This window comes from Sebastes umbrosus, chromosome 8, assembly GCF_015220745.1.
Source record: "Sebastes umbrosus isolate fSebUmb1 chromosome 8, fSebUmb1.pri, whole genome shotgun sequence".
Classification (NCBI taxonomy): Eukaryota; Metazoa; Chordata; class Actinopteri; order Perciformes; family Sebastidae; genus Sebastes; species Sebastes umbrosus.
Window position 1 is genome coordinate 22,104,094 of NC_051276.1, and position 26,746 is coordinate 22,130,839.

General features: G+C 41.5%; 2 protein-coding genes across 7 annotated transcripts in view; one reads left to right on the forward strand and one right to left on the reverse strand.

Moving 5' to 3' along the window:
- Positions 1–1,717: 1,717 nt before the first annotated feature.
- Positions 1,718–26,065, forward strand: rorb (RAR-related orphan receptor B). 2 transcript variants are annotated; one of them, XM_037777336.1, is made up of 10 exons: positions 1,718–2,145; positions 17,471–17,556; positions 17,675–17,816; positions 18,021–18,452; positions 18,941–19,062; positions 20,174–20,306; positions 20,390–20,497; positions 20,711–20,821; positions 21,009–21,121; positions 21,312–26,065. In XM_037777336.1, the coding sequence occupies exons 1-10, from the start codon at positions 2,139–2,141 to the stop codon at positions 21,474–21,476; spliced, it is 1,419 nt and encodes a 472-aa protein (XP_037633264.1). In that variant the 5' UTR covers positions 1,718–2,138; the 3' UTR covers positions 21,477–26,065. The 2 variants fall into 2 exon arrangements, with proteins under 2 accessions (XP_037633264.1, XP_037633263.1); XM_037777335.1 differs by lacking the exon at positions 1,718–2,145 and adding an exon at positions 16,345–16,890.
- trpm6 (transient receptor potential cation channel, subfamily M, member 6) overlaps positions 4,185–26,746 on the reverse strand; it is a 43,685-nt gene continuing 21,123 nt past the window's right edge. For 3 of the 5 annotated variants that reach the window (XM_037777332.1, XM_037777330.1, XM_037777333.1), the window contains one exon: positions 25,749–26,693. In XM_037777332.1, coding sequence (XP_037633260.1) covers positions 26,609–26,693 — 85 coding nt within the window. In that variant the 3' untranslated portion in view covers positions 25,749–26,608. Of the gene's footprint in view, positions 5,490–25,748; positions 26,694–26,746 lie in introns of those variants that run through there. The other 2 variants (XM_037777331.1, XM_037777334.1) reach the window with 2 other exon arrangements.

The following is a 26,746-nucleotide window of genomic DNA, read 5'->3' on the forward strand; positions in this document are numbered from 1 at the left end:
TTCAACAAGAACTATATGTATTTGGTTCTAAGTTCCTGAGTTTATAGTGAACCAAATTAATAATATTTCTTGATTTCACTATTTTTTAAAAATGCAGTGCTCAATAGTCACTTTAAACCTTCCCAATCATATCTATCTGCAAATATTTCTATATCATTGTTTCTATTTACGGTCAATTTACACTCTTTCATTGACATTTTGGTCACTTATCAGCTTTTTTTTCCTCTAATATTTGAATCACAAGCAACCAATCAAGTATATGACTGTTTTTAAAGCTTGAAACTATTTTACTTTTATTGTTTTTACTCTGTTTTTATTGTTGCTTGCTTTGTATTAACTTTTATTATGGACATGTACAGCACTTTGGTCAACTGCGGTTGTTATTAAATGTGCTATATAAAAAAAGTTTGACTTCACCAATTTGTCAAACAGTGTTGAGACAACTGATCAGGTTTATCCTTTTCTTTAAACATACATGTTTCTATGAAGTTTCTCATACAAATAAAGCTGCAATGGGACCAAGAGGAGTAAATAATCTATTCCCACTGTGTAGACTGTAAGATTTCAGTAGCCTCCTGGACATGAGACCGGATTAAAGATAAATATTTTATTTTGTCTGTGCATGCATGGAAATAGCCTAAATTTCATGGAGCTGACTAAAAATGTGGAGAGGGTGACATTAAAAAACGTTGCTGTGGTGACTGTGTCTGTGTAGCCTATACTGTAGTGTAGTGTATTGTAAACAATTGCTGTTAATTTACAGCAGGATTTCAACAGTATTAACCTGTTATTGCTAAAAACAGTGCTTCACTGTTAATACAAAAGAAAATCCGTTAAATTACGCTCATAGCTCGTTTGTTTTTTAACTGAACTATAATGCATTCTTAAAAAACAGCACTTGACTGCTGATCAACTGTCTAAAGTATCATCAGTAACAGTTTCATGCAGTATTTTTTTTAATTCTGGGACCTGATCTGCACATGTGAGGCTTGTACATTGTACATGATTGTAAAATCAGTGAATTAGCTTTATTGTTCTTCACTCACATGTTGTTATGGTTTGCATTCTGTGCTTGTAGCCAGCTATAGACAGGCATTTAGGGAAAAGTGTCAACAAGTCTATTATAGCCTTTTTCCTATCAAGTGCCTTTAATTGTATTTAGTGTGACTATTCCTATGTCTGTAACCTGCTAAGTCTATTCATCTAGGCAAAAAATAATGTTTATTAAAATGTATGTAAAAAACAAATCAGTAAGATAATGTAAAAGAAAGGTGGAAAAACAGCTATATAATGTATCTTTAAACAGTAAATTAACTGTAAAATACTGGGAAATTAATAAAGTTCAAACTGTATTTCTCATTAACAGTACAAAGCTGTAGATTTCAGCAACAGTATAATAATGTTAATTTTACAGTAACATAAAGGCAACCCTGCTGCCAGTTCTTTACTGTTATTTTACTGGGAAATTCTTAACAGTGTAGATATTGTTTCTCTATGCATGCATGAAAATAGCCTAAATTTCATGGAGCTGACTAAAAATGTGGAGGGTGACATTAAAAAACTTTGCTGTGTGACTGTGTAGCCTATACTGTAGTGTAGTGTGTGTGTGTGTGTGTGTGTGTGTGTGTGTGTGTGTGCAGGCTGAAGAAGGAGAGAGAGAGAGAGAGTGGGAGGAGCAGAAAGTGCTCCAGTCCAATCACCATCGCCGGGTAAAGCCTCTCCTATCCGCTCTCTCCTCCCTCAGACCGGCAGAGAAACAGTGAAACCCTCCCATAGAGGTGAGAGAGCGTGTATAGATGTCATGAGAAAAGCGACCAGAGCACAACCAGAGCGCAGCAGCCACCGACGCACCGTCCGACCTCAGCCCGACTCCCTGCGCTCAAGTCTGGGATGCTTTTAGCGCAGAGACTCCTCCACTCAGGGCAGCCAGAGGACGTCGACGCAGATCACCAAGAACACTCTTTTTGTTGTTATTTTTAAACCGAGGATCTTCACCACCACCACCAAACCACCTCCTCCTCCTCTTCCTCCAAGCATCCCCCCCCCCCACATTTTTTAAGTGTTTATGTTTGTTTCTTCATGACTGCTGCTTTGGGACACGAGCCTCAGCACCAGCTCCAGCAACGACGGCTACCACTATGCGAGGTAAGACCATCAACATCACCATCACACTGCTCCAAAAACACCATCACACTTTCACCCAAAAGCTTCATCCTGCTAAACACACATGCACACACAAACACACACATTGCACGAAAGGCTTTATCCCACTTTTGGCCTTGAAAAAGTTTATTCTAGGGAGTTTTCTGTCACTTTTTCCCAGCCAAAATGAGGATGTGTGTGGTGGAATATCTCAGCACCTAAATGCGTAAAAGTTTATTTGGATCACCCTGAGTGCGTGTGTTTTTGAGTCTGAGTGTGTGTGTGTGTGTGTGTGTGTGTGATAGGCCTACAGTTTTTTTTACAAATTCATGCGCAAAGGCTTTGGACAAGTCCACACTTGAATTCAATCACTGATCAGGTTTGTCCTTTTTCTTTAAACATACATGTTTCTATGACATTTTTTTTATACAAATAAAGCTGGAATGGGACCAAGAGGAGTAAAAATAATCTCTTCCCACTGTGCAAAACTGTAAGATTGTAAGATTTCAGTAGCCTCCTGGACATGAGACCGGATTAAAGATAGATTTTTTTCTCTGTGCATGCATGAAAAAAGCCTAAATTTCATGGAGCTGACTATAAATGTGGAGGGTGACATTAAAAAAACTTTGCTGTGTGACTGTGTGTCTGTGTAGCCTATACTGTGTGTGTGTGTGTGTGTGTGTGTGTGCAGGCTGAAGAAAGAGAGAGACTCCAATGCACCTTTTACACTGTAAATGCGTAAAAGTTGCTTTGGATCACCCTGTGTGCGTGTGTTTTGAGTCTGTGTATGTGTGTGGAATAGGCCTACAGTTTTGCAAATTCATGCACAAAGTCATTGGAGTCTGGTGATTGCAAATTAAAAAAAAAAAGTGGTGCATGGTGATGTTTGATTAAAGCTTTAGAGCTCATTTGAGCTCCACAACCAATGGAAAAACAGCAGATATAGGCTGACACCAGATCAGATCAGACTGTGCAGGAAAAAAACTTTATTTCGTTTTGTTCTGGGGATAAACTTTTTTTGGAGACTTTTCTGACGCTCCACTAAAAATTCAACGTCAAAGTCGTCCTGCAGTGCGCACAGACGCACATTAACACAACCTCCCACTCTCACTAAAGCCTCTCCATACAGTCGTGCGTAATTTCCCCTTTAAAAATATGGAAAAAACACCTTTATTCGTTTCCCCTCCATCAGTATATCTGCAGTTTACAGGTCGTTTTAAATCCCACAACAATGCTTTAATATTTTACTATCCTCTCTTGAGTGTGCGTGTGTTTGGATTTGTTTTTATTTACCTCTCTTCTCTTAGTGTTGTGCAATTATCGCTGACGCAGAGAGAGAGAGAGAGAGAGAGAGAGCCGCAGCACTCGTTCAACTGGATGATCTTGAACTCTTAATTTAGAAGTCAATCTGTTTTTAACTGGAGGAGCCTCCTCGTGTTAACCTGCTGTGGCGTTTGAAACAATTACTCTGATTTCTCAAGAATGTTTTGACATCCAAGTTGGAGACGCAAGAGAGTGAAATTGTTCACATAAAAGCTCAGCAATATAATATTGGGATGTCAAACTCTAAGCAGCAGACAACAAGCAGTTTGCATGTGCTTAAAAAAAATAAAAGACATACTTTTACTGACTTGTTATGGCCATATTGTAAATCAGATGTATAGTTCTTGTAGTAATAATATCAGATTATAAATAATTGGCCAGTATTATTATTTAACAAATTCTTTTTTGACATTATTAATTATGGTAAACATGAGTTATTCAACTAACAATACTATTTTATGGGTTCAACTTGATTTGAATCCAGTTTTTACTAAAAAATAAATGTTCAAACACACAGTAGCTAAACTATCTATCTATCTATCTATCTATCTCTCTTTCCGGATGCTTTTTGTGTCATATAAAGCTTTCTGTTACCTCAGCTTCAGGCCATCAAACCTCGGGCAGGAAAAAACATGAGAAGGCCAAACACCCCCCACCTCTCTCTCTCTCTCTCTCTCTCTCTCTCTCATCCCATGGCAAACTCCTCTGTCATGCACCTTGTATTTTATCCACATTTTAATGGGCCTCGCGACCACTCTCGTGCATGGGAGGCTTTGGGGGGGTATACCGAAAGCTCCTGCTTTCACTTTATAGCCGTGGTTGGCAGAAGAGGCCCCCGAAGCGTCTCTCTCACCCCTCTTTCTCCATGTCTCTCTCTTTCTCTCTCTCTCTCCCTCGCTCTCTCCATCTTCCTCTCTCCCTCTGCACGCCCCAAAGGGTTTTGTCAGATAGAATTAAATCAGTGTGGGCCGTGCGGCCCCCACTCTCAACCTGTGTGTGTGTGTGTGTGTGTGTGTGCGGAGTCTCGGCTGCCCTTACACAGAAATGTGCTCACAACCACAAGGTTATAAAAAATAGAGGCCCCTCATGAGCCGTGGTAATTATCATTTAACAATAGCCACAACTCCTGAAGCTCTGACCGAAGATGATGTCACCCCATCGCCTTACCAGGAAAGAGACAAATAACACACATTAATATCATCAGGGCCTTTTCTGCATCTCAGAAAATGGAGCATTGTGGGTTGTTGTTTTTTTCAATATGCCTCAGTGTTGTGTAGGATTTTGTAAACAGGATAATTATTTCTGTATTTTCAGCGGCAACAGGATGATGCTGTGCTGTGAATAGTGCTCCTGTAAAACCCAACAAAGAAGTTGCGTAATGAAATGGCATCAGTAACAGTGGCGTTATATTTCTGAGTGGCAAAAAAGTTTCGTTGTTAGCAAAGTTTTATTTTCAAGCAATAGTCATATAATAATCAAACCTAAATGGACAAAAAAATAACAATTATTCTATTTTATTTTGATTTGAATTGATAATTAATTTTTTCATCATTGCATTTAAATGTTAGATATCTCATATTTTGCCAGAAATAATTTGTCCAAAGCACAACATCATCAACATCCTCCAACTAAATGTTTAATTTGGTTATAATCAATATAAACAAAGTGCCTCTACTGAGATAACCAAATGCATATACACACTTGGAATCATATAAACATTTACATAAATGTACACAACCACACAAACATAAATTGGCATTGTAGGCATGTATTGTGCATGTCAATAGCTTCCTTATATTGCTGTTTGTGTATTACTGCTTTGTATTACTGGCATAAGCCTAAGAGCTTCTACACCACAGAGATGCACCCGGGTCAGACAGGTCAAAGAGTTCAGCGATGGAGGCAGCATCAGAGGGAGGAGCTGTTCACAGTGCCACTTGATCTCCACCTCTGCTAGCGATACGTGTCAATCAATCACAGTCTCCCATGCTCGTTCACCATGGGAAAAGATAGGATGACAGAAACTGGGAGAGTGTGACAGAGCGAGAAACCAGTAAGGTGATGACGAGCAGTGTCAAAAGAAGAGCACAGAAACCACTAAAAATGTTAGAATCTACAGCGAGATGGCATACAAACGCATTAAGCACTAAAAATACACACACACACACACGCACACACACACAGACAGCTGCAACACTACGCATGACGGCCTCATGCCAATAGAATTAGTCCCATCCTGCTTTGCTTCGGAGGCTTGTGTGAGTATCGATTTGTCCGATTCTAAAGCATCCCGGGATCAATGTTTAGTCGAAGCCAACGGAACCAGTCTGTTTAGATAAATCTATGACAAATGACTTGCACGGCTAAAAGTCTGTAGGTTTAGATCTACAGGAAGAGATTCAAAATATGTATTATTTCATTTATTCTCAGTATGTTTTCCTGTTATGTTTGTTCCTATTATTTGTTATACTATGCATGAAATTGGTCAATGTGTTTAGAAGATATTAATAACAAGCTTGTTTATAATCATTTATAAGCAAACACTGAATAAGGGATTTATAACATAGTTGTAAGCAGATATAAATGTTTAGTTATGCATTTGTCAACAACTATAACTCCTCCTGTGGGCACCAATAAGTGGAGGCTGGCTTATAAACATATAACATAGTAAAACACAGTTGTAATAATATAAAATATGAGATGTTGTAATTGTTTACAATTCCTAAACATTAATAAACACTTAAAAGTGTCCTTACATCTGCTTACAACTACATTATAGTGCATTATAAACCATTCATTAAATATTTCCATAGTGCTTATAAATGCTGAATGGGGGGTTAAGACATGTAAAGTGTCCCAAAGATGATTAAAATCATTCACAGGACGTCTATATGAATCACCTGTAATACCATAAGTTGGTACCAAGAATGAACACAAACAAACAACTGGCACACTTCATACTGATTGATGAGGGAGCCTGTTTGGAAACCAGCATCACCGTCCTCAGTCAGAAACAGCAGGTTAGCGCCAGCTTGTGTCACCAAATCACTGTTTCCCATTGTTGCCATGAAATCACTTATTGCGCCACAACAGTGGGCACCTGGCCCGGACGAATGTACAGTTTGTGGCGTTGTCGGGGTCTGTGTGGTCTGTTGTCGAGCTCGGTGTTGTCGATTGTGTTGTTTATTGTGCGTTTGTGCTGACTAATGGCCCGGTGTTATGTAAGAAGAGAGGAGAGATTACCCCAAGCCCATGCAGGCCACACTGTTAATCCCTCAACACAGCCCTACTGACTGACTGAGGGACCGACCGCCACAGCGTTGCTGTTGCAACACACGCAAGCTTACACTCAGGACTCACTTTCCACTGTCTGTGCACCTGTCTTCAATCTACTCCTCACCCAGCCTGACCTTTTTTCAAGCCGTCTACCAAATACATCCCACCATGCTGAGTGTTTGTGTGTGTGTGTGTGTGTGTGTGTGTGTGTGGCCTGGATGGCACTTCTGTGGTCCCACTGAGCCGCTATCATCACTCGTGTTTGTTTAGCATGTGCTCAGCATGCGCTCCATGTTGGTTTTATCCCTCTGCGGCTGTCTGGGGGAGTCTAGGCGAACAGTTTTTTTTCTCTTCAGTCAATTCTCTCTCTCTCTCTCTCTTTTTTTTAATCTTTATACACACAAAGCGTGGGCTATACGGCACGCTTTGGTTTGTGTCTCCGCTTTATCTTAGCCGGGAGGGATTTCAGCCTGAACCACTCCTAAACTCTAAATCTGCCTTGAAGTCATAGAGTCCTCTGACAGCTCCTTCTGTTTTGTCAGTTTTACTCATCCATGAAGCCAGCATGTCTCAATGGAGCCACAATGATATTCAATATTCGCATTTTCCTTCGATTTGCATTGAAGTAAAAAAAAGCCGGGGGAAGAGGGTGACTGCGCTTGTTAAGAGCAGAAACCGAGTAATGTATGAACAGAGAGACCGCAGATATTATTGGATGGGTAAAAAAAATGTGCTCGTGTCGAGAACACTTGAGCAGGAATTGGGTTTTGCTTTCTCACAATCAGTCAGAGAACGCAATGTTTGATAGTCCAAAGTCAGAGAGCGTGTACACCTGCACTTCTAAACTCTGGTTTCAAGAGTCATTTAGAGCATCTACTATTGGATTAATGCAGGAGTAAATAGCATTGTGGCTAGGTCTTCCATTTCAGTCTCTTTGTGAATGAAACTGTCCTTTTCTGTATCTACTTTGAAAAGATTGTGAATTATTTGAGAATCGAATTGAAGTGAATAAAAGAAAAGAGTATTAAAATGCAGGAGATAAAGAGAAAGCAGAGAAGGGAGAGTGTGAGCGAGTGAATGAGTGCGATAAGAAAAGAGAGAGCAAGTAAGAGAGAGACTCAAGAGTTATATAACAGTGCAACCGTGCATGTGTGTGTGTGTGTGTGTGTGCGTATGTGCAAAAGAAGGGATAAAACAGTAGATTGTGTTTACTTGCATGCACATTGACACACACACAAAGATAGACTATCCCGTCCTCACATTACACTTGCACACTGGAGCTGTCCTCAGCAATGAATAACGCCAGCAGCACCCGTAATAGTAGTATCCAAAGTCCACACTTTGCAAACCGCCTATTAGACTTTAGCTAGCACTCAAAGCAGATTAGTCCATATACTGTAGGCTTGTGTCGGTGTAACGTTCCAGTTTCTACTTTATACATATAGATTAAATGCTCATTTATGGGTTAAGAAACCGATTTCTTAGGCCTTGACATTTTAAAATGTATTGTTACTGGGACTACTTTTGCATGAAAAAGCAGCATATGTCTCCCCATAGTTACAATGAAGATGCAAAACAGTTGAAACCCAAGACTGTGTTGCTAAATGCCTATACTCTGTGAAGGTGTTCAGTGTTAGCAGGTGCATAGCACGCACTAGCAACAATAAGCCTATAATATGACTTAGCCTACTGCGGCATCTTTTCTTAATGACAAAGATTAGCCTGTTTTAGTGCTTGTAATCTCATTGAAGAGACTCTTATTAGGTCTATCTGTCTTTCTCTCTCACTGTGTCCAAATCCTGAGTTACCTCTATTAACCCATCTGTGTGTGTGTGTCTGTCTCCATGTGTGTGTGTATCCCTGTTGATGTGAGGTCTCCTGTCATTCACAAAGAGAATGCAATTATGAAACTGCTGCTGCTGCTTTCGCTCTCTCGACTCAGATTTAATGTTCATAACGCATTCTGTTAAATCATCCCACTAGAGAGAGAGAGAGAGAGAGCAGGTGAAGAGCAGAGCAGGCCGGGCCGAGCTGAGCCGAGCCGAGCTGTGTGATAGTCTTTGTGATCAATTTGCCTCTGTGAGAGATGCCCCTGGGGCCACTTTGGGGAGAACCTTGTTAGGCTGAGTTAAATTGTTGCCCGAGGCGAGCTATTAGCGGCCATCCCTGGGAGAGGACACACACATAGACTCGCACACACACATGCGTGCTCACATAGTCGCTTAAACAGACGCATTGAAACGCACACATACATTAAAACCTTTATTAAAAAAAACGCACGTAAACTCAAACGCTCACGTTCAAGCAGATAGTTTCACTCAAAGGAAGACATAAACCCGCCACCAGTGGGGCAAGAATCTCTACTGAGGTAGTATTAATGAAAATACTACTATAATTAGTGAAAATACTCCAGTATGAGTAAAAGTTGGGTTATCACCATAACATTTAATTAGAAAAATGAGGGAATTAGACAAAGTACTACTAACCGGTATGGTCCTTTACAAATACAGAAGTATAATTAAAAAATGTACTGAAAGTATCAAAAGTAAAAGTATTCATTGGTGGCCCTTTACATTATATTATGTCAGTTCTATGTAATTTGGACAATAATTATTGATGCATTAACATATAAACTGTATTTTGGTCGAGGTCCTAAGCAAATCTTAAGTGCTTTATATACTGTCGGGTAGTTTAATGTATAACAATACATCCTATTTTATTTGTTGATCATATGTTTTGTTGGTAAAATGTTTATCTAACTAAGTACTACTAGTAACTGGTTTTCAGATAAATGTAGTGTAGTTAAAAGTACATTTCCCTCTAAAATGTAGTAGAGTAGAAGAATAAAGTAGAACAAAATGAAACTGCTCGAGCAAAGTACTTCAAAATAGTACTTGAGTAAGTGTACTTTATTACTTTATACCACTGCCCACAATTGCACATGTTTTGCATGCACACACAGGTCTATACACGTATATCCTGTTTCTATACATTCTCATAAACAACTTCAACAACACCAGTAAGACTTTCTCTCAGTGATTTCATTGTTTCTATTCACACACTAAGTGCTGCTCTCTTCATTAGAGCTTTAAAGTCCATTCAACCACACTCATGTTGATGTTCCTGTTTTATCTGACCGACCGCCGACTATCACCATAACGGATGCGACACCGAGGGCAAATTTCTCTACACCTTATGTAAGAACTAAAAGCAATTTTCTGTCTGTCTCTCCATGGATGTTCCTCTCTATTCTCTCTATCTCTCTACGCTGGGATAGCCACCTTTCCTCTCCCTTCCCCCTCAAAGACACACACACACACACACTGTCATCTACAATTAGGCTCAAGAGAAACACCACAGTAGGAGGAGCGTGAGTTTACGGGAAGATGAGGACATGGCCGAAGCCAACAAAATGTTATTTCCTCACCTCGGAAATGAAACGACAGGATTTCGGTCAGTGTGTGTGTGTGTGTGTGTGTGTGAAAACATATTCTTTTCTGCATCCGGACAAAACGTAAACACCACGACCCCCGCTCTGTGCTTTAACAGCTCAGTGTGCACACATGTCGTCTGCTATCGTGAGGGTGAAGGCGTGAGAGAGGGAAAAATAAATAAGAGAGAGCTTAAAGCACTCTGTGTGTGTGTGCGCGTGTGTGTGTGCGCGTGTGTGTGCATGTCAGCGAGTGCGCTTCAGTGTGTGTGTCTGTGTGCATTCTCATGGCTGATTTCAGGACGGTAATGACCAGATGCAGACCTCTCACACTTGGACTCGTTGCTTCCACTCTGATGCACTCGCTCAGTCCTTAAGGAAAGGTCAAAGGGCATCAGGGTCCTACAGGTCACCCAGGGGGTTCGAGTGTGAGCGTACGCCTGTGTGTGTGTGTGTGTGTGTGTGTACAGTGACCATGAGAGGCAGATCTGAGGAGGCAGATGGGCAAACTGTGTGTGTGTGTGTATATGTGTTCAGGCAGGGGTTGGGTTTACCCTGTGGATTTTTTCCCACGCCTCCATCTCCTCTTATCCATCTGAGGACACATGCTACACTGGGTGGGAGACTGTGTGTGTGTGTGCGTGTGTGTGTGTGTGTGTGTAGGGGGGGGAGCGGGCCAGCATAAAAAATCATACTGTAAAGTCTGCTTTTTCAAAAGCAGTTTGCAGTAATGTATGCATTCAAGCATGTCTGAATGTGCCTCTGTCTGTCTGAACGTTTCTCTGCGAGTGTGTGTGTGTGTGTGTGTGTGTGTGTGTGCGCCTGTGCATGTGAATCGATGCACTGGATGACAGCCAGTGGCCCCCTTCTGTTCCCTCTCCGTGGCGTCCAATCATGCCGCCGCGCAATATTCTATGAGCAAACCGCAGCTGATCCCAGACCTGCTATCTGAGCAATTACCCAGAGTGCTTTGGTGCCGCATGGCAAGCTGGACAAGCTCATGCCCTCTGACATACAGCGAGAGGGGGAGGGCGAGAGAGACTGTTTTTCTGACTGTTCGTATGTGTGTGTGTGTGTGTGTGTGCGTTGGCAAAGTGTGTTTGTGTGGGGGGGTCGATGACGATGGACTGATGGGAAAAGCGGAGGTTGGGGGTGGTAGCATTAATGCTCATGTAGCAACAGTGTGACTGTCTATATTACGGAGTGGACAAAGACATGCTTGGCGGCGAGGGACGGTAATGGGGGAGGGGAGATGGCATTATGATTATTACTATATAATAACACACAAAACAGCGGACTGTACTAACGAAGACAGAACCGGTACAGGACTGTATCGTCTTATATTAATGAGGTTACGTTACGTCAACGTTAACGTTTATCAATCAGATCTAGATGTTTGATGATAAGCGCTGGCATTGAGTTCACTTCTGCTGTTTAGAGCCGCAACCAATGATTGTTTTCATTATCCGTTTATCAATTATTTTCTCAGTTAATTCATTAAATGCACAATAGAATGTCAGAAAATAGTGAGAAATGCCCATTACATTGTCCTACACTTGCTCTTCAACATCTTCAGTTAACTTATTTTGTCCCACCAACAGTCCAAAACTCAGAGAAAATTAATTTCCAGTGACATAAACCAGAGAAAAGCAAGAAAGCAGAGAAAAGCTGGAGAGAATGATTAGCAGTTTTGCTTAAATAGTTGCCAATTAATATTCCGCCGATCAACTAATCGATTCGTTTGATTAATCGTTGCAGTTCTACTGGTGTTTACAAGCGGTTTCTAAATACATTTAATAAAAGCAGTTGATCAGGCAGCAATGCTATCAACCAGCATTCAACATTGTTATTGTAAATTATAACATAATGTTTAGTTATCCTTGAGAAAGTGTTGAGCAGGAAATTCAGCATAAAGCCAATACATATGGCTCGGTATATGTTTGGTACCAACCAAAATTTGTCTGTAGCACTATGTATTATCAAGTACCAAAAGATGGCATCAAATGCCTGGTCAGAATTGTAGTCTTTCAAATATTAACTGATTTTAATCATATTTGTGCATATTTTAGGACGTATTTTATTCCTGTAATGGCATTTGTTTAGTTGTCGTTCAGAATTTGAGAAGTTTGTTCTCTTGTGTTAAATGGAAAAAAGGGTTTTGTTGGAGTAAATATTTATATTCCTCATGTTAAAGTTTTGAAAAAAAGTATTGTTTCAGTTTCATATTAGCACTATATTGAAAAATTGCAGTGGTCAGTTGTAGTTTTTTTTTCATCTAATGCTTTTATTGGAGAACAGATAGAAGAGACAGACCGGAAACAAGGTGAGAGAGAGACGAGATGAGATAGCCGGACTCAAACTTTGCAATTACATGGTCAGCGCCTTAAACCGTGAGGCCACCAGGGCTCCCAAACAATGACATTTATGGTTCATCCTGTCACACAGAGAAGTAAAGAGGACATATGGATGAAAGTGAGTAAAATGCACTTTTTTTATATATATATTTCTTAAGGAGAGCAGATAGTCCACCACTCTTCAATATATGTTTTTTGATGTTTCAGACAGGAAAAACAGACAGGAAAGAGAGAAAAGTGTGACAGCACATAGCGCGAGTCCGTTTGAAACCAATATGCAGTGGCAGTGCTTCATTGATTTTAATGGGACAGTATGATGTGAAAACATGACAGGAGACACAGGGGAGATAACCCAAGCAGCACTGCTATACGCTATTCCCAGCTGTGTGAGTGTTAATCCACTCAGCGATCACGCCACCAAAAGTTTTTCTCAGTGTTTTTCATCATCGGCGGAGGGAGGAAAAAAAAAAAAAACGTTTGTTCCTCTCTAAGCTCTCTATGAGACGAGGAAGACGGAGTAGATGGAAATAGATCATGAAATACAGAAACTGAAATGATTTCCCAGTCACACAGCCACTTACAGCGAGAAGGAACAAAAAGTGGAATGGATGGCGAACAGTGATAGCATAATTCACAGTGTATAGACATCTGAGGCCGGCGCCGGAGTTGTTCAGATTTAACAAGGAGTGGTGGGGGGTAAAGTGCTGATCTCCTTCCTTTTCCCGGAAGATATCTAGTTAACTGGCAAGAAGCTATGCATACATTTAATGAAGTGGAGATACCACCCACATTCATCCCCCAACAGATCAACCCCTGGGACTACAGTAGGAGTTGTGTTAGCATTTCTAAGTGCCTCACATTGGCAAAAGTTATGCTAGAAAGTGATCTCAACTGTTCCATAAGCTGCGCCAACCTCTAGTGTATAACGCTGTGTTGTGTTACTGCATAATATTGTGTGTGTTGCTATGGGTGTGTTACTGTTGTAGACCCACCCCGTAGGCTGAATGAATGAAACATGCATGTCCAGTCTGCCCATCTTGAAACACACACAGAAGCTAAACATGTATAGCAGCACCTAGTGGCCTTCATTTGCTGTTACATTGTCAGTATAGACGGTGAGAGCTGCCCTTTAAAATGGTCAAGTGTGAGTAACCCTTACTCTGTGTGAGCTACTTAGATGAAGTATCGTTAACATATTGGTGCTAGGCTGCTGCTTTTTTTCTGCAGCGCAATGTAGATAATTAGGACTCTATTTAGAGAGAGGGCCAGCCCAGGAAATACACAGGAGATCCTCGCTTCATTAAAAATCAATTATCATAACACACGTGCCAGCGCAATACAGCCCTTGTGGCCACAATCAGCTACACACACACACGCACGTGTGCAAACTCGCTGTAGTGCATTAAATGTAGCGCACACTACGACTCTTCTTTGTGAAATTCATCTTTAGTTTGTTCTCTCCATCTTTTTTTCCCTTCCAAGAGATTGTGCGGGCCTGATCCTCCTCTTAGCTGAGGAATCGCCAGCGCTGCAGTCCCGCTCTTACATAATAACCTCAGGATAACACTCGCGCTCTCACTTGGCAGAGGACGCTGTCAGTCACTCGGCTCAGACGGAGTCAACTCAGGTTGGAAAGAAGGCCCTCCCACTCCTGTGAAAGACATGTAGCTAAGAGCAAAATAATCTTTTATCCACTGAGGTTTTGTTTGGAATTGGAAGCCTCCTTTCTCTGAAGTCCTAGAAATTCACTTTCACGACTGCTTCGAAGCTATAAGTTTGTTCCTGTAATGTAAAACCGTGAAAACAAATACCCCCCAAAAAATCCATTATCACACATCCTAACTTTGAAAACAATAAGAACACATCCTCCTTGAAACACCCAACAGATAACACGTCTTAATTCTGCCGTAATCCAGCACTGCAGCTAAAGTGTAACAAGGCAGCAAGCATGCATTGTTGACTGGATGTGGAAGTGGGAGTCCTTTGGTAAACAATTCACAAAGCCTCCGCCGCTGAGAGAGGGCGACGGGACGAACACTGATGATGATAACACCGAGTTGGCTCCGCACACCGATGACATCACTTCCTTTAAGAGTGTGACAGCTTAGAACATCATCGCTGTGACAGCCAGACGAGTGCAGCGAGTGGGTGGTCACCCTGGCAACAGCGATGCTGTCATGACCGTCTCCCTATATCCTACCTGACAGTCCCCGCTGGCAACGTACACTCAACAATGCACACACCCACACACACACACAAACACTTTGTCAAATGCACGTAGACACGTACGCATGCTTTATCTTTCTCTGCGTCTTTTTTATAAGTGAAACGCTCAGTCAAACCCTCTCGGAAACACACACCGAAACAATGCACATGCCCACACGCCCGTGCTCCTTTGGGCATAATTACGGGATACAAAGAGGAGTACAATCTCCCATGGGGTAAAAAGAAATACAGTGAAGATATAATGTAATCACTGGAGAGACACAGTAAACACACACTCCTCTAAGGTGGAGAAATGTAAAGAGCTTCTTTTCTAAAAATCAACAGAAATAATAAGTATGTATATCCACATCACAGCAGCAGGTGTGGGCTGAACACATTCAGCTCGTCTAAACCCGTAGAGATTCACTTGTTTGTCCAAAAGTATGTGATAAGCAGTCACAATCGCAAAAAGAGTAAAAGCAGAAGGAGAAAGACTGAAGGTGATAAGAGGCATCGCTGTGCTCTCTTCTGTGTATTGCTCACATGTGTCTGTCTGTTGATAACAGCCACGTCCTGGGCGCAACTGACCTGTTTTGCAGACTATAAATAGCGTGTTTCAGGCCACATTCATTGACAGCTCTGTGTATGTGTAGTCTGTGTGTGTCGTCCCAGTCCAGTGCTCCGCTCCGCTCTGACCCAGTTTGGAGCCAGTTGGCCGAGAATTGGTGGAAATGGGTCACGTCTTGAGCCGCAGCAGAACTCACTGAATGAGCTACCTCAAGCGAACAGTCAAACTGCACGTCGCTCTGTCCATAGGTCATTAAACTGCAGACAGTCTACTGCAAAGGAATACAGTGATCTATTGTTGAGGTACTAAATGTAAATTATAATTTCACAAGAGACAAATAAAGGGGCTAAAGGCCCATTCACATCTTGAACGGCAACTATAAAGATAACTATAACAAAGCATAACGCAATAGACATGAAGGACGGTGCATAGTCCAGGGTCAAGTCAGACTGGAGGTCAGTTTGTGATTTGTAGACATGTTTATGCCTCCTGATGCCACTAGGGGGCAGATAGGGAAGTGAATGAATGAATGAAAAGACAAACAAATGAATGACTACATGAGCGAGTTGTGGATCTATTAGGTTATTTGTTTCTATAACTTTTCCATCATTATCTCAATGTTCCCAATTCTCTTAACCCGTGTTGTCCAACAATGTCTCTACAAAGTTGTTCAGGTTTATGTAGAGATAAAAGTTGGTTGTTGTGAGTATAGGCATGGGTGTAGGCAGGGATGTAATGATACTTTGCAGGTGAAGCAGTCAAACCTGAGGTGCAGGTAGAGCGTATAGGCAGCAGTGACTGACTGTTCCTGCTCAGTCGCTTAGACAGACAAAACTGTCTCCATTGATCCTCATATAGGATTATCCAATTATATACTGTATACTGCACACTCATTCCTCCGCAGACTGCATACCTGTGTAGTGCACACACACACACACACACAAACAAGTCATGCTGTCAAACCAGAACATATGCACTTGCTCAAATGCACAAAAATAACCAGATACAACTTCTACAAATGCACTTCAGTGTGCACACACACTTAAGCATACATACAGGAGACACAAGCACACTTGTTCTCTGCAAATTAACACCTCTGACGCACCAACTCCAGCTAAACTGTGCATGTTTTGCATTGTTCTTAAGGGGAATCAATTAGGCAAAATTCATGCAAACACGGAATATAAAACGGCCAAACTTTGTCTATTTCTCAGAGCGTTCATAAAACTTGCAGAATTTCCTACAGGTGGGACTATATACGCAAGGAGATTACATGCGAATGGCTATTTCAGCTGTGGCTAAGCCCGTGCTCATCAGAGGAGGGAACCAGCTCGTCGGGAAATAATTTAGGATTAGATGGGCTGTCTAATCTCTTTATAGAGGGTGTGCCATCTCAGCAGACATACCTGCCTACCTCTACATCCATCTCATATCTCTTTAGGAACTACGCCTCTCTCTTTCCATATATATAGTATGGATAATAAGTCCAAAGACGCCAGCGATAGGTGCCTCTGCGCGTTACATTGAAATACGTTCTGCTGTTCATATTCTGTGCCTTTGGTTGTGACTGTACATGGAGCTGCCAATACACAGTGAGTAACATTTTGACGCATATGAAAAGTAGTTAAATTAGTACATTTGTAGATTAAGAAAAAGCTAAATACTAAAAAGGTTGTAGAACTCAATGTGTCGGTGTGAGAGAGAGAGAGAGAGAGAAAGAGAGTTGAAGAGTAAGTGTGGTCCTTCAGCGTTTTCTCATTATGGGCAACCTTTCTAACCTGCAGGGGTCTCTCCTTCAAGCATGCAGGGGTCTTCTCCTTCAAAAGGGCCCACACACACTATTAATGCTCTCCTGTCCTTTATGCGTGTGTGAATGTGCGCGCATACGCAGTCCCCGGTGTCCCAGTCATTAGAAAAACTCACACAAGGACATACAGAATGTCCAGATGTCACTGTGCCCTTGTGAAGTCGAAGTCGCATTGTAACCTCAATTACATCCTACAGCCAACCAGGATATGTGCCCCCAAATTAGACCACCAGCTGAGCTCGAAAAACCTGCGAGGTGACTGAATCAGGTGTCGCTCTCAAAACTGTGAAACAAAAGTCTACGGCCTATGTCCAAAACGTGTTTTGTAACGCCACGTCTTTTCTGTCCCCTCTCTTTGCTTGCAGCCCAAATCGAAGTCATACCCTGCAAAATCTGCGGAGACAAATCATCAGGTATCCACTATGGAGTCATTACGTGTGAGGGATGTAAGGTGAGTCTTGACACGCTGTTTCATCAAAGCCTGTTTGTGCTCAGAAATTGTGCACTCAATCGTGCACCTACGGGTACCTGCACGTCTTTACTCATGCCTTTCGTTGACATGTGACCAGGGTTTCTTCAGACGGAGTCAGCAGAACAATGCAGCGTACTCCTGCCCCCGCCAGAGGAACTGCCTCATCGACAGAACGAACCGCAACCGCTGCCAACACTGCCGCCTGCAGAAATGTCTCGCCCTAGGAATGTCCAGAGATGGTGAGGCCCAGTATCTATATCTATGCATATACAGAAATGATCATCACTCAATTATCATGTGTGTGGTATACACAGATACATGCAGACCCCATGCACACTTGACATGCAGTTTAAAGCTCCGCCAACTGTTCTGCAAAATAAGCTTTTACATTGTTTGTGACAGTTTTTTGTTATTAACTGTGTCTCCCTTTCTTGCTTTTACAGCGGTAAAGTTTGGCCGCATGTCCAAAAAGCAACGCGACAGCCTGTATGCAGAGGTCCAGAAGCACCAGGCGCGACTGGCGGAGCAGCGGCAGCAGCAGACGGGCGAGGCGGAAGCTCTGGCACGCGTTTACTCGTCCAGCCTAACCAACGGACTGTCCACCCTCAACCACGAGATTGGGGGCACCTACGCCAACGGTCACGTCATTGAGCTGCCCAAGGGTGGCCATGGCAACGCAGGCGGAGTCCCAGGGGGATACTATGGGATGGATTCCACCCAGCCATCTCCAGACCAGTCAGGTTTGGACATGTCGGGCATGAAGCACATTAAGCAGGAGCCGGTGTATGACCTGACGCCGGTGCCCAACCTGTTCAGCTACGGAGGCTACCAGGACAGTCAGCTGGGACCCAATAACGTCAGCATGGGAGAACTGGGTAAAGACTAAATTATATTTTGCCCAGTTTGTAAGACAGACACAGTAGAATGGGTCATCATTTCAAATCTACACGAATTATCCAGGTGGAAAAAAAAGCCTGAGTCAGAGTGCTAATCTGAGGGCAGAAAAGGAGATCAGACAGGCTTACAGCTAGCTGACAAGGTGTCATATTAGGCTGTATGTAGCACAAGTTAAGATTAAGTTAAAATTAAAGATTTAATACAAATCCAAAGGAATGTTAAATTAAGCATTAAATGGGTATCAATGAAAAAATGCCTTACTTCTCTTCCTCTAAACATTTAGGGATCATAGCTCCTACAGTATAATGTGCAGAACACACATTTGTTTAATACACTGCAGCCCCGCTTGCCCCAGCCATACACATGCCATATACCACTGTATCAAATGTATAAATGAATGAAATAAATGAATGGCCATACTGTACAGTAAGAAATAAATGAATGAATGAACAATCCTCTCTTCCAGACCGTATTGCTCAGAATATCATCAAGTCCCACTTGGAGACGTGTCAGTACACAACAGAGGAGCTGCAGCAGCTGGCCTGGCAGACACACTCCTACGAAGAGGTCAAGATGTACCAGAGCAAGGTGAGCTTTCATGTTATCACATCATCTTCATGTATAGAATGTAACAACTTTTGATTTTTACAATGTCCAACGTAGCACAAGTTTAAAAAAAAAAAAAAATCCTCTTTTTGTCTTATACATCAGCATAACAACATTTTCCTATTTTTTGGCTACTCCTGTTGTTTTCATTAGGACCTGTAAAATAATAAATGATGAAACGGACAAAATCCATTTCATTAGTGGTGATTCAAATACAATTCAGCTCGTCCTTTTTCCCTTCTTTTAACATGAAAATGAAACACACCTGGCAATGGCAGTTACAGCAATAATTCATGTAAAACTAGAAACCATCTTGCGATGGGATCACACCAGCCGCGACGCCAAATCGTAAACCATAAAGTGTGGGGGGGCCAATGGCCTCTTCCCCACTTCCTACCCCCTACTTCCTACACCCTTGCTCAGACGACACCCATATTCCAACTAGAGCTGCAACAATTAATCGATTAGTTGTCAACTATTAAATTAATCGCCAACTATTTTGATATTCATTAAACGCTTTGAGTAATTTCTTCAGAAAAAAAAGTAAAAATTCTCTGATTCCAGCTTCTTAAATGTGAATATTTTCTATGTTTTTTACTCCTCTAAGACATTTAATGATTTCATCTTGGGCTTTGGGAAACACTGATCGACATGTTTCACCATTTTCTGACATTTTATAGGCCGAACAACTAATCGATCAATCGAGAAAATAGTTGACAGATTAATCGACAATGAAAATCGTTAGTTGCAGCCCTACTTCAAACTCGCCCTGCATTTTGATCTTAACTACACACACCTGTAAAGTTTCATGACTGCATCATGCACAGTTGTGACGCTATCGGGGTGAAAAAATCTGTCCACAGACAGACCGATAGAAAGAAATGTATTATAAACACCTGGCAAAGTACTCAAAACTGCCTCTGTGGCAGTTGGTGTGTCCAGGACCACATTTTGCCATGGTGACACACACACAGACTCACAAGGTGAAAATAATACCTAGTAATGAGTAATACGTACAAGTTTGACAGCATAACTATACTGTAACCACATAAATAGGAACACCTAGCACTAAACTGGGTGTGTTTGGTTCTAGCCCCGGGACGTGCTGTGGCAGCAGTGTGCCATCCAGATCACCCATGCAATCCAGTACGTGGTGGAGTTCGCCAAGCGCATCTCAGGGTTCATGGAACTGTGCCAGAATGACCAGATCCTCCTGCTCAAGTCAGGTGAGTTGATTGGACGGACAATGTGTGTTAAGTCAGTGTATCAGCTTCAAAACCGTCCCGATCTGACTCCGTGGTTCTTCCAGGTTGTCTGGAGGTAGTCTTGGTGCGGATGTGCAGGGCGTTCAACCCTCTCAACAACACTGTGCTCTTTGAAGGGAAGTACGGAGGCATGCAGATGTTCAAAGCTCTAGGTAAGGCATTATTACCCGTGCATTTCATCTTGGTATATATGAGGGAAAAGGAATCGAAATTGAAAGAAAAAAGGGGGAAAATGAAAAAAACTCCTCTACCCTGTGAGGCATTTTCATATCTCATCAGCGCATACATGACCGGAATAAGTGTAATGAAAATCTCTTTCTTTGTGTCTGCCCTTCTCTGTCCTCTTCTCCGTGTTTCCCTCCAAGGTTGTGATGACTTAGTGAGTGCGGTGTTTGACTTTGCCAAGAGTTTGTGTTCACTGCAGCTGACAGAGGAGGAGATCGCTCTGTTCTCAGCGGCTGTACTAATTTCCACAGGTCAGTGCACATCCCCTAATATTATTACTATACAGCAAGCAACCTGCGTGAACCTCAGTGCATGCACATAGCAAAACAAAATAGTCACTCTGTTTACATTTGTCAAGCAGCAAAGTAATTAAGTCCATGTATTCCAGCTCCAAAGTATTAGCATAAAAAAAATTAACCCTTCCTTTTTCCTGCTCAGATCGGCCGTGGCTGATGGAGCCTCGGAAAGTCCAAAAGCTCCAGGAGAAGATCTACTTTGCTCTGCAGCACATTATGCAGAAGAACCACATGGACGAAGACGCACTGGCTAAGGTAGGCCAAGTAGTAGTGTGATAAATCATATCGAGGTAGCCCCCGAGGCAATGTCCTTGCATCACAAACAACAAGGAGAGGTGGAGTAATGTGTAAAAAAAACAAAACACAAACTCACTTCTAACCTTGTCCCTGTTTGTAGTTTAGTCTAAATTTCCTCGTCCTTGACCGTCTCTCTCTTGTCTGACAGCTGATCAGCCGAATCCCAACGTTGTCGGCCCTGTGCACGCTCCACACCGAGGAGCTCCAGGCCTTCCAGCAGCTCCACCCAGAAACAGTCAACGTCCTCTTCCCTCCGCTCTACAAAGAACTCTTCAACCCCGACCCCAACTCTGCCATGGCCATGCCCAAGTGACTGCCTGTGGTCCCAACGCAACAAACGGCATCAGCGGAGGACCAAGAAAACAAGAAGACGGCCACGTCCGACGAGACGACAGCGGCCGTGTCAACTATGTCACCATCGTGGCAACCACATATTCCTGAGCTCCCCGAGCCTCATCTCCGGCTGGGGGGTGAGGAGTCATCTGCCAGAAACTTACAGTTACCGCCAACAATACTAGGAATGTCCAGCACTTATCCCATCCTGTTCACCGATACAGTCTGAAGAATGTATATATAAATGAAACGCGCCCCGAGCCACAACTTACAGAGGGGCTTCCTCCCGTTTCCTGAACTGAACTGACTGACCAGAAATGTACAGACTTTAAAAACAACTAGGAACAATTTTAAGCTCTCAATCATTAAAACAAAAAAAATGGGTAAGTTAATTTGTTTTAACTTTGAAAAAAATCTTTTTTGGTTTGTTTGATTTTTTTTTTATTTTCACATGAAGAAATTGTGAAGTTGAAAGAGCTGGACGGGGAAGGGAAATGTGGATTTAGAGAAGCTATTGTAGATATTCTTCTAGTGCAGAGCGGATTCCAGTATTACTTCTTGTTCTGTTAAAATAAGTTAGTCCTAATTTAAATATACAGCAGTCCACCGTGGCTGACTATACCTTGTCTATGTGTTTTTATTTTATTTGATAGTTTCTTGTGTACAGAATTTGTAAAGTTGAGACTTGTAAAAGAATATTTGGGTAAAAACCGGAAGTCGATTCAGGTTTTGTTGATATATAGAAGCCTTGTCTGGATTTTGTTCATATGTAAAGAAGGTACCGCATCCTTCTGATGAGAACTTATAGAAATGTAAAGAGAGCATATGAAGGATTTAAAAAGAAAAATAATGGCTACTACTTTTCAAGGTGAAGATATATACGTAAATATTCTATTTTGCAAGAAAAAAAAAGAATCTGGCAGATTTGCCATCCTATCAATCATTTTCTTCTCGCTGCAATAATTACGTCCAATAAAAGCTGGACTGCTTTCGAACAATCAACCAGAAACAACCAATCAGATACTAGGACCTCACAATAAACCCCACCTCTTCCCAAATTCCCCTCACCCTGCCCCTTACTTCTGATGTATTAGGGCCTTGACGTGAGATTTCAGCAGACAGAAGTGGATAGAAATCACAATGAAGAAGTGGATATAAACTCCACCAAAAAAAAAATAAAGACAACCTTGAATTGAACTCACAACTTTCCAAACTTCAAAAAGCCTGTATGAGTGCTGTATGCCCTCATGTATCCCATCACTATTTGCACAATTCAGTCCGTGGATGTCAATCACTCCGGGCTGTGAATATGAAGGACCCTTTTCTCTAAAGAGCAATAACTTTCACACTGCCTTTCTGATCTTACTTCTCTCCTTTCCTCCTCTTCCTATTTCCAGCTGTTCAAAACAGGGTAGCAGTTTTAACTAGAATGCACTATATATATATTTGACTCTTGATCATTGATTATGTCTAACAATCATCTCATTCCACCGCAGACTCAGACACAATATGATCTGGGGTTAGGAAATAGCACAGAGCACTGACTGAAAGATGTGAATAAAGATTAGCCTCCGATGATCTTTAACACTTTTAAAGCTGCAATATTACATTGATGATTCACACAGAAAGCTGTAAAGTGTCAGACAATCACCTTTTTTTGCTTTTTTTTGTTATCATTCCATAATTATTAGCACTTAAAAAAAAAATGTGTTTTTTTGTTGCTTTTTCTACATTAATGTTGATTAGTATTTGGCCACTGTGTAAAATCGCACTGCCTTTACTGGGCATTTATACCATCTAAGCATGTTGTTATCACCGTCTTTTTGCATTCAGCAACTCGATTAACTGTATGAATAACTTTTGCAAAGAGATCCATGATGAGCTATGACAAATCTCCAAGTACTAACTAAAGAGCTTCCTTTAAAATGAGCTATTTACCAAAATAAGTGACCCGCTACATGATAATATCATTAATCAGCTGATGGTACTGTTACAGTTTGTTCCCTAAATACTTGTTTGACAAAATGAGAAAAGACAGCACTTAGACTTTTACCTCAACCTTATTTAGTGGACTCTGATCTAGTGTTATTTAGGCACTAACAGTGGAGATCTGCGTTAGGTTGTCTGTTCATTGCACAGTGGCCAAATCTTCAACTTGCTACACAGTCAGACTAGTTATGCATTCATTAACATTAAAAACACTTGAACCATTTGCATCCTCACATGTTTTTCTCCGTATAGTGAACAAACAATGTCGACAGCACGGGGGAACGAGCGTCAATGTTGAACATTAGCGATCTGCTCACATCCATCACAGGATCTTTCCTCCGACCCCCTGACCCGACCCCAGATCAGAGGCCAGTGACTATTAAGACAATCACTTGCTCATTAAGGCTCGATGCACTACACAGCATCTCTCAGGGAGCAGCTCTTTTTCTGACTTTGCATTAAAAGAGGGTTTAATATTTTTGCAAAATTTACAAAAAATTATAAAAGAATAACTTTTTAGGATAAAAAATGGCATACGCCGCCAACGTATGCTGGCAATGGAAATCTGCCCAGACAAGGCTTTGATAAGTGTGTGTCTGTGTGTGTATGTGTGTATAGAGCATGAATTCACTGTCCAATTCTCTTTAGAGCCCAGACAATATGACAAGCATTGTTACGTAGCACACGAAGAAAAACAAAAATATATAAATATACTGTATGTCGGTGTGCTCTTGTCACCACTGTACACTCATGTTTACTGCTTATTTTGCTGCTTTTGGGACAGTGAGGGAAGTCCACTGGGAAGCTACGAATCAAGCGCCATGGGACAGTGAATTCCAACTCTGAATATGAAGTTTTTGTGTGTGATGCTATTATTATTTTCCCTTGTTAGACTGTGAATCAGAGGGGTGGGATTGGGTTACGAGAGGGGATGTGCTGGCAAGAACGAGTGGCAACGCAACACTGTAAGTAAGATACTGTAGCAATAAGAACTGGAGGCATTTACTACTGTCATGTTTGCATTGTAAGATTATTTTTTATTTTATTACTATTTACTATTATTATTGTTCTTATTATGACTACTATTCTTCTATTACTATTAGCCTATTGTTGTTCTGTTCTATTTGCATGACGTTTCATTGCAATGAAACATTTGGGGCTTATTTGTGTTTTTCTCTTCTCATGATATTGTGAGTTTTCGTGGGAGGGAGGGGTTATCGGCAAGGCGGGCGACGGGTTCGGGGGCAAATTCCACGTCAATTCAGTCAGTTCAAAGCAAATTCCTTTCACAAGCTGGAAGAATTTTGAAATAAAATGCTCTTATTTATACACAACCGATTTAAACTTTGTTGTTCGATTTGAAATTATTGTTTTTTTCTCAACGTTTGAATGTGTGAGTTGGTCAGTGAACGGCCCTTTTCTGAACTGGCCTTATTGAACCGGATCAGAGACCCTTAAACCTGCAGCGGGAGGGAACAAGGGGGGGCTGGGGAGGGGGTGTGGGGGGGGGGTAATCTATTCTGAATGTTATGGAGTAACCTGTTCAGTGTGAGGGGCTGAACGCATCATGCGCCTTTACCACTCCATCAACACAGAATGACATCGCAGAGCGCACAATAAAACCAGTCGTCGATACTACGCAACGGCTCGGGCAAACTGCGCAGACATTTTTTAATACACTTGGTTTTAAATGCATTTCCTACACTTAGACAAATACACTCCACCCCAAACCTCCTCCTCCCTTTCCTGAGAAAACCTGTGTGTGAGTGTGTGTGTGTGTGTGTGAGAGAGAGAGAGAGAGAGAGAGAGAGAGAGAGAGAGAGACGGAGAGAATGAGATGTTTGCTCTACCAATGCTTTGTAAACTTTCTTGATGCATTACACATGCGTGCAATTTGGAGTAGTGTTGAAAATTGTTAATTTATTGTTTAGAATGTCTTTGCGTCCCAGCAAGAGCAAATAAAAACAAAAATGTAGCACTCTGTAAACCGAAACCTGAAAGGTGCTCGGGCTACAGAACCTCTTTTACACAGGACTAACAAAACAAAACAAAAAAAATACAATAAAATGAGACTTTTTTTTTTGTTTGTTTTCAAAGTGCCATAGCTAGTGAGGAGAGGAAGGATTGGCAGAGTGGGGCGTAGATGCTTTACTGTGTGAGTTTACTTGAGAAACCAATCAAAAAAGGGGAACTCCAAGGAAAATGTGTATTTGATTACACTGACGAACAGTTTTTACATTTTATGCTTTTTTCATTTGGTGAGAGAGGGGACTCTGCTGAACTCTGAACTCTGACTCTACTACAAATCCATCAGCTCTGCTGCAGATTTTTTATTTTCACGTTGAGAATGAAAGAGTGTGTGTGTGCGTGCATTTGCATTAAGGAGAGCCACAAAACACCCACATTCGATGGATCAGCATGGGTTGAAGTTCAGAGCTATGCAGGGCCCTGACTGAGTCCTCCTTTGAGATGTATATACAATGTGAAGGTCTGAAGTGATTTTTGTTAAATTCTATATTTTATCGCTTTTGTAGACATTTTGTTGTGGGAAGAAAAAAAATAAAATAAATTTTATGGGTGCATTTCTGCCTCGTTTTTCTGTCGCACACATACACATTGTTAGATATTAACATTTTTATTTATTTATTAAATTAATACATAAAGTATAAATGCATGTTAAGTATAACAGTAATTGTCTCAGTATCAAAATATTTATAAAGTACAAAAAAATTATAATTTCGACTTTTGTGAAGTCTTAAAAAAGCAGAGTTATTACTGTATTTTTATTATGATTCATGAGACACAGTTTCATGATGTCCATCCTTTTCTATAAGAATAATTTCTCCCTTCCTCCTGACAGTATTTACTTAATAAATTGAAAGAATAAACTAGCATCCTTTGTACAAATTAAGTAATTAAATCCCTGGTGTCCAGTCACAGACTGCTCATGATAAGAGATCCCTCTTCTATCTCCTTGTTTCCATTGCAAAGGAATCAGTATTTTATGAAAACATATGTGTGTGTGTGTGTGTGTTCAGGCAGACATGCCTCAGTACGTGTGTTGGTAAAAGTGCGTGAGTATTTCTTTTCCCTACTTCCTGGGTCAAAGGTTACACCGTGGTTTCATCGTCGTCTTGTTCTTCTTTCCCCGACGTCGGCTCTGCCGCCTCGCTGCTGTTCTCGCAGCCGTCCGGACACGTCCTCAAATCTGAACAACAGAAACATCAGTTAGCGACATGTCGCTCCAATAACACAATCATT

Excerpts from the sequence above, each read along its gene's own strand:
- rorb (XM_037777335.1), top strand. Across the intron at positions 17,557-17,674 it reads TTACGTGTGAGGGATGTAAG|GGTTTCTTCAGACGGAGTCA; the intron begins GTGAGTCTTGAC and ends ACATGTGACCAG. Across the intron at positions 20,307-20,389 it reads GATCCTCCTGCTCAAGTCAG|GTTGTCTGGAGGTAGTCTTG; the intron begins GTGAGTTGATTG and ends TGGTTCTTCCAG.